At 41.3% G+C, this 11,120-nt stretch overlaps 1 protein-coding gene across 6 annotated transcripts in view; it reads left to right on the top strand.

Moving 5' to 3' along the window:
* The first annotated feature begins 6,126 nt into the window (after positions 1–6,126).
* Dnajc15 (DnaJ heat shock protein family (Hsp40) member C15) overlaps positions 6,127–11,120 on the top strand; it is a 64,549-nt gene continuing 59,555 nt past the window's right edge. Inside the window, exons 1-2 of one of the 6 annotated variants that reach the window (XM_063274152.1) lie at positions 6,212–6,387; positions 9,549–9,667. In XM_063274152.1, coding sequence (XP_063130222.1) covers positions 9,620–9,667 — 48 coding nt within the window. In that variant the 5' untranslated portion in view covers positions 6,212–6,387; positions 9,549–9,619. Of the gene's footprint in view, positions 7,346–9,548; positions 9,668–11,120 lie in introns of all 6 variants that reach the window. The other 5 variants (XM_063274153.1, NM_001106050.1, XM_039093176.2 and 2 more) reach the window with 5 other exon arrangements.

The following is an 11,120-nucleotide window of genomic DNA, read 5'->3' as shown; positions in this document are numbered from 1 at the left end:
AAAGCCAAAGACCATCTGGAACCCTGGTGCACTGAAGCTCCCGGAAGGGGCGGCACAGGTCTTCCTGGTTGCTGCCGCTGCAGAGAGCCCCTGGGCAGCACCCCACGAGCAAACCTGAGCCTCGGGACCACAGGTAAGACCAAATTTTCTGCTGCAAGAAAGCTGCCTGGTGACCTCAAGACACAGGCCCACAGGAACAGCTGAAGACCTGTAGAGAGGAAAAACTACACGCCCGAAAGCAGAACACTCTGTCCCCATAACTGACTGAAAGAAAGGAAAACAGGTCTACAGCACTCCTGACACACAGGCTTATAGGACAGTCTAGCCACTGTCAGAAACAGCAGAACAAAGTAACACTAGAGATAATCTGATGGCGAGAGGCAAGCGCAGGAACCCAAGCAACAGAAACCAAGACTACATGCCATCATCGGAGCCCAATTCTCCCACCAAAACAAACATGGAATATCCAAACACACCAGAAAAGCAAGATCTAGTTTCAAAATCATATTTGATCATGATGCTGGAGGACTTCAAGAAAGACATGAACACACTTAGGGAAGCACAGGAAAACATTAATAAACAAGTAAAAGCCTACAGAGAGGAATCGCAAAAATCCCTGAAAGAATTCCAGGAAAACACAATCAAACAGTTGAAGGAATTAAAAATGGAAATAGAAGCAATCAAGAAAGAACACATGGAAACAACCCTGGATATAGAAAACCAAAAGAAGAGACAAGGAGCTGTAGATACAAGCTTCACCAACAGAATACAAGAGATGGAAGAGAGAATCTCAGGAGCAGAAGATTCCATAGAAATCATTGACTCAACTGTCAAAGATAATGTAAAGCGGAAAAAGCTACTGGTCCAAAACATACAGGAAATCCAGGACTCAATGAGAAGATCAAACCTAAGGATAATAGGTATAGAAGAGAGTGAAGACTCCCAGCTCAAAGGACCAGTAAATATCTTCAACAAAATCATAGAAGAAAACTTCCCTAACCTAAAAAAAGAGATACCCATAGACATACAAGAAGCCTACAGAACTCCAAATAGATTGGACCAGAAAAGAAACACCTCCCGTCACATAATTGTCAAAACACCAAACGCACAAAATAAAGAAAGAATATTAAAAGCAGTAAGGGAAAAAGGTCAAGTAACATATAAAGGGAGACCTATCAGAATCACACCAGACTTCTCGCCAGAAACTATGAAGGCCAGAAGATCCTGGACTGATGTCATACAGACACTAAGAGAACACAAATGCCAGCCCAGGTTACTGTATCCAGCAAAACTCTCAATTAACATTGATGGAGAAACCAAGATATTCCATGACAAAACCAAATTTACACAATATCTTTCTACAAATCCAGCACTACAAAGGATAATAAATGGTAAAGCCCAACATAAGGAGGCAAGCTATACCCTAGAAGAAGCAAGAAACTAATCGTCTTGGCAACAAAACAAAGAGAATGAAAGCACACAAACATAACCTCACATCCAAATATGAATATAACGGGAAGCAATAATCACTATTCCTTAATATCTCTCAATATCAATGGCCTCAACTCCCCAATAAAAAGACATAGATTAACAAACTGGATACGCAACGAGGACCCTGCATTCTGCTGCCTACAGGAAACACACCTCAGAGACAAAGACAGACACTACCTCAGAGTGAAAGGCTGGAAAACAACTTTCCAAGCAAATGGTCAGAAGAAGCAAGCTGGAGTAGCCATTCTAATATCAAATAAAATCAATTTCCAACTAAAAGTCATCAAAAAAGATAAGGAAGGACACTTCATATTCATCAAAGGAAAAATCAACCAAGATGAACTCTCAATCCTAAATATCTATGCCCCAAATACAAGGGCACCTACATACGTAAAAGAAACCTTACTAAAGCTCAAAACACACATTGCACCTCACACAATAATAGTGGGAGATTTCAACACCCCACTCTCATCAATGGACAGATCATGGAAACAGAAATTAAACAGTGATGTAGACAGACTAAGAGAAGTCATGAGCCAAATGGACTTAACGGATATTTATAGAACATTCTATCCTAAAGCAAAAGGATATACCTTCTTCTCAGCTCCTCATGGTACTTTCTCCAAAATTGACCATATAATTGGTCAAAAAACGGGCCTCAACAGGTACAGAAAGATAGAAATAATCCCATGCGTGCTATCGGACCACCACGGCCTAAAACTGGTCTTCAATAATAATAAGGGAAGAATGCCCACATATACGTGGAAATTGAACAATGCTCTACTCAATGATAACCTGGTCAAGGAAGAAATAAAGAAAGAAATTAAAAACTTTTTAGAATTTAATGAAAATGAAGATACAACATACTCAAACTTATGGGACACAATGAAAGCTGTGCTAAGAGGAAAACTCATAGCGCTGAGTGCCTGCAGAAAGAAACAGGAAAGAGCATATGTCAGCAGCTGGACAGCACACCTAAAAGCTCTAGAACAAAAAGAAGCAAATACACCCAGGAGGAGTAGAAGGCAGGAAATAATCAAACTCAGAGCTGAAATCAACCAAGTAGAAACAAAAAGGACCATAGAAAGAATCAACAGAACCAAAAGTTGGTTCTTTGAGAAAATCAACAAGATAGATAAACCCTTATCCAGACTAACGAGAGGACACAGAGAGTGTGTCCAAATTAACAAAATCAGAAATGAAAAGGGAGACATAACTACAGATTCGGAGGAAATTCAAAAAATCATCAGATCTTACTATAAAAACCTATATTCAACAAAATTTGAAAATCTTCAGGAAATGGACAATTTCCTAGACAGATACCAGGTATCGAAGTTAAATCAGGAACAGATAAACCAGTTAAACAACCCCATAACTCCTAAGGAAATAGAAGCAGTCATTAAAGGTCTCCCAACCAAAAAGAGCCCAGGTCCAGACGGGTTTAGTGCAGAATTCTATCAAACCTTCATAGAAGACCTCATACCAATATTATCCAAACTATTCCACAAAATTGAAACAGATGGAGCCCTACCGAATTCCTTCTACGAAGCCACAATTACTCTTATACCTAAACCACACAAAGACACAACAAAGAAAGAGAACTTCAGACCAATTTCCCTTATGAATATCGACGCAAAAATACTCAATAAAATTCTGGCAAACCGAATTCAAGAGCACATCAAAACAATCATCCATCATGATCAAGTAGGCTTCATCCCAGGCATGCAGGGATGGTTTAATATACGGAAAACCATCAACGTGATCCATTATATAAACAAACTGAAAGAACAGAACCACATGATCATTTCATTAGATGCTGAGAAAGCATTTGACAAAATTCAACACCCCTTCATGATAAAAGTCCTAGAAAGAATAGGAATTCAAGGCCCATACCTAAACATAGTAAAAGCCATATACAGCAAACCAGTTGCTAACATTAAACTAAATGGAGAGAAACTTGAAGCAATCCCACTAAAATCAGGGACTAGACAAGGCTGCCCACTCTCTCCCTACTTATTCAATATAGTTCTTGAAGTTCTAGCCAGAGCAATCAGACAACAAAAGGAGATCAAAGGGATACAGATCGGAAAAGAAGAGGTCAAAATATCACTATTTGCAGATGACATGATAGTATATTTAAGTGATCCCAAAAGTTCCACCAGAGAACTACTAAAGCTGATAAACAACTTCAGCAAAGTGGCTGGGTATAAAATTAACTCAAATAAATCAGTTGCCTTCCTCTATACAAAAGAGAAACAAGCCGAGAAAGAAATTAGGGAAACGACACCCTTCATAATAGACCCAAATAATATAAAGTACCTCGGTGTGACTTTAACCAAGCAAGTAAAAGATCTGTACAATAAGAACTTTAAGACACTGAGGAAAGAAATTGAAGAAGACCTCAGAAGATGGAAAGATCTCCCATGCTCATGGATTGGCAGGATTAATATAGTAAAAATGGCCATTTTACCAAAAGCAATCTACAGATTCAATGCAATCCCCATCAAAATACCAATCCAATTCTTCAAAGAGTTAGACAGAACAATTTGCAAATTCATCTGGAATAACAAAAAACCCAGGATAGCTAAAGCTATCCTCAACAATAAAAGGACTTCAGGGGGAATCACTATCCCTGAACTCAAGCAGTATTACAGAGCAATAGTGATAAAAACTGCATGGTATTGGTACAGAGACAGACAGATAGACCAATGGAATAGAATTGAAGACCCAGAAATGAACCCACACACCTATGGTCACTTGATTTTTGACAAAGGAGCCAAAACCATCAAATGGAAAAAAGATAGCATTTTCAGCAAATGGTGCTGGTTCAACTGGAGGGCAACATGTAGAAGAATGCAGATCGATCCATGCTTATCACCCTGTACAAAGCTTAAGTCCAAGTGGATCAAGGACCTCCACATCAAACCAGACACACTCAAACTAATAGAAGAAAAACTAGGGAAGCATCTGGAACACATGGGCACTGGAAAAAATTTCCTGAACAAAACACCAATGGCTTATGCTCTAAGATCAAGAATCGACAAATGGGATCTCATAAAACTGCAAAGCTTCTGTAAGGCAAAGGACACTGTGGTTAGGACAAAACGGCAACCAACAGATTGGGAAAAGATCTTTACCAATCCTACAACAGATAGAGGCCTTATATCCAAAATATACAAAGAACTCAAGAAGTTAGACCGCAGGGAAACAAATAACCCTATTAAAAAATGGGGTTCAGAGCTAAACAAAGAATTCACAGCTGAGGAATGCCGAATGGCTGAGAAACACCTAAAGAAATGTTCAACATCTTTAGTCATAAGGGAAATGCAAATCAAAACAACCCTGAGATTTCACCTCACACCAGTGCGATTGGCTAAGATCAAAAACTCAGGTGACAGCAGATGCTGGCGAGGATGTGGAGAAAGAGGAACACTCCTCCATTGTTGGTGGGATTGCAGACTGGTAAAACCATTCTGGAAATCAGTCTGGAGGTTCCTCAGAAAATTGGACATTGAACTGCCTGAGGATCCAGCTATACCTCTCTTGGGCATATACCCAAAAGATGCCTCAACATATAAAAGAGACACGTGCTCCACTATGTTCATCGCAGCCTTATTTATAATAGCCAGAAAATGGAAAGAACCCAGATGCCCTTCAACAGAGGAATGGATACAGAAAATGTGGTACATCTACACAATGGAATATTACTCAGCTATCAAAAACAACGAGTTTATGAAATTCGTAGGCAAATGGTTGGAACTGGAAAATGTCATCCTGAGTGAGCTAACCCAATCACAGAAAGACATACATGGTATGCACTCATTGATAAGTGGCTATTAGCCCAAATGCTTGAATTACCCTAGATCCCTAGAACAAACGAAACTCAAGACGGATGATCAAAATGTGAATGCTTCACTCCTTCTTTAAATGAGGAAAAAGAATACCCTTGGCAGGGAAGGGAGAGGCAAAGATTAAAATAGAGACTGAACGAACACCCATTCAGAGCCTGCCCCACATGTGGCCCATACATATACAGCCACCCAATTAGACAAGATGGATGAAGCAAAGAAGTGCAGACCGACAGGAGCCGGATGTAGATCGCTCCTGAGAGACACAGCCAGAATACAGCAAATATAGAGGCGAATGCCAGCAGCAAACCACTGAACTGAGAATAGGTCCCCTATTGAAGGAATCAGAGAAAGAACTGGAAGAGCTTGAAGGGACTCGAGACCCTAAAAGTACAACAATGCCAAGCAACCAGAGCTTCCAGGGACTAAGCCACTACCTAAAGACTATACATGGACTGACCCTGGACTCTGACCCCATAGGTAGCAATGAATATCCTAGTGAGAGCACCAGTGGAAGGGGAAGCTCTGGGTCCTGCTAAGACTGAACCCCCAGTGAACTAGACTGGTGGGGGGAGGGCGGCAATGGGGGGAGGGTTGGGAGGGGAACACCCATAAGGAAGGGGAGGGGGGAGGGGGATGTTTGCCCGGATACCGGGAAAGGGAATAACACTCGAAATGTATATAAGAAATACTCAAGTTAATAAAAAAATAAAATAAAATAAAATAAAAAAAAAAAAAAAAAAAAAAAAGACCGGTCCTTTAAGGGTCTGACCCTGGGCTTTGACAGGGTAAGTAGATTGGAGTGTGAACCATATTTTCTGCAGCTAGATCTCCACTAATAAAACGGGACGTCTGCCCTGAATGCGAAGTTAACCCGTCCGCACTAGTTTGTCCCCGCGGACGCCTCGTAGTCAACTCAGCGCGTCCTCGGAGTCCCTGAACTGCTATGGCTACCGGTGGCGGCGTGACCTCCAGAGAGGGGCTGCGCTACGCCGAATACCTGCCTCCTTCTGCCCAAAGGCCGGACGCCGACATCGACCACACAGCGGTGAGTCTGCGGGCCGCCACTGTCCCGCACCACTAAAACCCAAGACCTCCCACTCCCACCGGCTCGCCGGGCGCCTCGCTTAAGCCCAGAGGCTGCCTGTGCCCGGCGGGGTAGACACGCTGTCTCCTCAAAGTGACACGGACCACAGAACTGGTCCGCACATATCCAGTGAAGATACCTATGGGTCTCCCTGGGCAGAGGGGACCCGGGGGGCCTCCTTGGGGAAAAGTAGTTAAGAACCTTTGCGTGAAGATCCGTGAGAACAGTTAGGAGCCAGCGAAGGGAGGTGGGAGAAGCGCTTCTCTAGCATCCCTAAAGTCTGGAGCACTCAACCTGTGTCCAGTCAGAAAAGTGCATGCGATTTACTCAGGCAAATTCTTTCCTTCAACCCTCTGGGCCCTGGAGATCGAACTAAGTCGGCCAGCACCTCCAGCGGCTGAGTCACCACTCTGGTTCACCTCTGTAGGGGGGTGTATAGGATTCAGGACATACTTTAGGAGGTCTCTTGACTGGCTGGTCTCAGGAATGCTAAATTGTGTGTGAGTCTTCACCAGTCCTTTTTTAATAACAGGAACTTTAAAAAAAACTTCCTTGTGATATCTTGACATGAACTTAAGTTTTTAAAAATTAGTATAATAGTCAAATTGAAACATAAAGGTGAAGTAAATATCTTCGTAGTGACAAGTAGCTGTTTGAATTTGTGTGAAATGCGTTCACGTTATTGTGTTAGAGGTTGCAATAAAGTGATCATGTTGCCCTTGTATTGCAGCAGTTCTGTGTGTGGAGCTACAAATGCAAACCGTCAGGATTTTACTTTGTAAAAGGACTCGCTGCATATCCCAGGCTGGACTGGAGCTTATGATCCTCCGGCCTCAGCCTTCTTACTTCTGGCCTATCAGATATTGGTATCCTGTTGTTATTTTTAATTTTTTTTTCCCAAAAAGGTGAACACTCTGAGGTAAATTGTTAAGACTGTCTCCTCAGTTTACATGGTAAATTCACTTATGGAAAATGATGTCTGTACTAAAACGGAGTAAAAGTCATTTAAATGGTTTGAAGTTCTTAACAAAACAAAGATGACCGGACTACTCCCCTACATAATGTCACTGGTACCTTGTAAAAAAAAGAGTTAGGGATGGTTCTTTATTTCTGTGTTGGCTGGCCTTACACATGTTAGGACTTCTGAATTCAGGAGTCCACCATCCACAAAGTACCCTTCCTCTTATGCAAACTATTCGGGAAGCTCAAAAGGGCTTCACAACATTTTCAGAATGTCCCGGAGGGATCCTTGTTGATGCTGTTGAGAATACTTGGTCTAAATCAAACCAATAAGGTAGACGACAAGATTATTGATAATAACTTCAGGTAACTGAAGGTAATGGGAGATTGACAAAAGGGTAAGTGTTAGGAAAGGAAAAAATGGCCTTGAAAATAATTAGCCTGGTTGACATAGCCAGTTCCTAGATAGCCAAGGCTACATAGAGAAACCCTATGTCAGGAAAAAAAAAGAAAGAAAAAAAAAGGAGAAATAAACGAGAAAAAATTAGACAGTGAACAGATGGTGTAAGCCTTCAGCATTCGGGAGGCAGAGGCAGGCTGATCTCTGTAGGTTCCAGGTCATCCTGACTACAGATCTAGTTCCAGGACAACCAGGAGTACACAGAGAAACAGTTTCTTGAAAAACAAAGAGAAAAGAAAAAAAAGTAGGCACTGATATTTATTAGAAATTAAGGGAAACCTTTTTGTTTTACTAAATTTACTGAAATTTACTTTTATGTAAATTGTAGAATATAACTGCTTCTGTACTTACCAAATAGTTCTCCTTTTTCATGAAGCTTCTGTTAATAGACTAAGATGTAATGGTCATTTACCTGTAAACAAGACTAAATGGATCAGGTAAATATGTATCTAGTTACCTTTGATAAAGTAACATTCTACTTTGTTGTCAAATGTGTTTCTAGCAAAATTGCTTCTAGTAGAAAAGGAGAAGAGAAACTTTAGTTAGGATGAGACTATTACCAATATTTACATGTTTAGATAAAACTCACTTTGGAGTAGTAGCCTTTGAACTCTATTACTTTTCCAGAAAACATAATTTATTATTAGGATAGTAAGACATGTAACACAGTTAGCACCTATGTTTCATTATAACCACTACCTAAAGGCTAAACCTATCCATGTAGTAGCTAATGTCTTAGTAAGCATTTGTTCCCCCCAAATAACTTCCTATTAACACCTAAGACATATTTAACCTTGATTCTGTTCTTGCTTTCCCATGCTACAAGTTATATTGACAGTTTGATGTAACTGTCCAGCATCTGTTAGTGCTTGATATGCAGTAAGTAAGTATTAGGAACAGCAATGCTATTTTGGAAGAGGAAGGGATGAGAAGAATGATTTTCTCAAAGGATGGACAGTAAGAAGTTCCCACTGCCTAACAATGAGTCTTACAAACAAAACCACAAAAATTTAACATCTTTGAAATATGGTTGTTATCTGACCTGTCCCCAAACACGCCAATTCTGCTATTTCCATGTCCTGAGTAAAGCTATCAACTCTACTGTCTCCTTTACTTCTGACCATGAACCACCTAGGTGTAGGCCCCAGATTCTCTCTTCATTGTTAATCTCGTAGTCTTTATCATTTCTCCTCTGTAGCAGAGGATCACCTGTTATCACACACTTTAACAGTGGTTTCCTTACCTTGCTAGCTCACACTCTTCGAATATCACACTGCCACGGTACAGCAGATTAGTCATGTGGCCACTCCTGTTCTCAAATCATGCAGCTGGCCAGCTCTTAACTTTAGTCAGGGTGGAACTCTTCAGGACTGTTCATGCCCTGGTCCTCGGTGGCTTGCCCAGCCATGCTTTCCGTCCTTTGGAGTACACATTGCCCATATACCGTGGTTAAACTGGGTTTCCATTTACCTTATGAAAACGCCTACTTCTATGGCATTTTAAAGCTTTCTCTCTGGCTAACATTCTTTGCTGCATAAGTTCCTCCTTCCTTTTTGAAGGCCCAGGTCCTCTGGACCCAGGTCCAGAGCCTTCCCTGACCTGAGTTTCTCTTCTGTAGTAGGAAAGTTTGTCTCCTATTTATTTGCTTAGAAAGTTATACAGGCTTTTATTGTAGTTTATTATTATATCTCAACTTCCCTAGGTTTAGGTCTCTCAGGAAACACACCTGTGGGGTATTTGCGAGGTGTTTTGCAAAGAGGGAGACCTACTCTGATGTGGACAGCTTCAGCCCATGAGAAGAATCCTGAGCCAAATAAAGAGGTGATGCCCCAAGTGGCAGCTTTCATTTTCCTGCTTCCTGCTTATAGATGCCTTGTGATCAGCTGCCTCCTGTTCCCTGGACCACCATGCCTTTCCTATCTGGATGGACTGTACATCCTCAAACCATGAGCCCACTGAATACATTTCTATTGAACCTCTTGCCTCCAACTGCAGAGTGCTAGGATGGCAGATGTGTTCCACCATATCACGTGCTTAAGTTGTTATCCTCTGGTGTTTAGTCATAGCAACGAGAAAAGTAATGAATACATTATCAAAATTATTTATGTCCATATTTATGTAAGCACCTAGTACTCCAGGCATGGTTGTACATTCCTTAAATCCTAGCACTCAGGAGGCAGGGGCATCTCAGTGAGTTCAAGGCCAGCCTGGTCTACAAAGTGAGTTCCGGGACAGCCAGGGCTACACAGAGAAACCATGTCTCAAAAACAAACAAAAAACAACAAAACCAGTTTCGTCTTCTGCTACTGCATAGCTAATGTGGGTATTTGAGTCTAACACCGGCTTGGTACATATTTTTTCCTGTTGGTTGTAAAGAAGGACAAGAAACAAGAATAAGTATCTCTCTTCTCACTATTCTTTCTCCAGAGCTTAGCACAAGGCCTGGCATGTTCATGTGGTAAATGCCAATTAAATAATTATTTAGTGTACGATCCATCCTTCCTTTTTCTATCCCAACTTTTACTCCTTGAGAATAAGGCTGTTTTTTTCTGTTTGTTTCCCTCTGGCATAATCTTTGTCTGTCTTGAATTCAAGTGATGCAGGCTCAAGACAGATGTTTTAGCATTTTATAATACTTAGGGAATTTGTTTCTATGTAGATGGTAGTTGTTGTCAGGGAGAATAAAATGCCACAGAGAATTTTTAAACAATTTTGGTGTCATTTAAAAAAAAAAAATCAGCAGTAGCAGCTGCGGTAGTGTGGGCTGCTTTTCTAGTTTTCTGATTTTTTTTTTTTTTTAATTCATGGTAGTGGAACATTTGAGTAATTTCCCATTCCCAAGACTCACATAGGAAAGTAGGGGAGTAGCCCTCATGAGTTGACCACTGACTTCCATATGTACAGTGGTGTGCCTATCACCCCCACCAAACAGAACCCCCAAGTTTGCTTACTTTAGTTAATAGATCCTGTACCTGCCGTCACCTGCATAATGACATCAACCTACAGTGCATTTATGGAGTCTTTACTTGGTGTGTAAGGTGCCTACATGCTTTAGTAAGTACAAAGTCAAGTCAAAACATGCATTTGTGCTTGGGAGACTTGCTCCTAGTGACCCTGTCTGCCACCCTTTTACAGCTTCCCCTGGGCACAGCCACCACAGAGCCTGTTGTAGAGTCCTTGTGTTTGTCAAGGACAGGTTAGTGAGGCTGAGCCTGGTGTATGGCAGACGCTTCCTTTGAGCTCAGACCCATTGTTTCTACTTTGGGAAATCAGC

Source organism: Rattus norvegicus, chromosome 15, assembly GCF_036323735.1.
Source record: "Rattus norvegicus strain BN/NHsdMcwi chromosome 15, GRCr8, whole genome shotgun sequence".
Taxonomy (NCBI): domain Eukaryota; kingdom Metazoa; phylum Chordata; class Mammalia; order Rodentia; family Muridae; genus Rattus; species Rattus norvegicus.
This window is presented reverse-complemented; position numbering and strand designations above follow the sequence as displayed.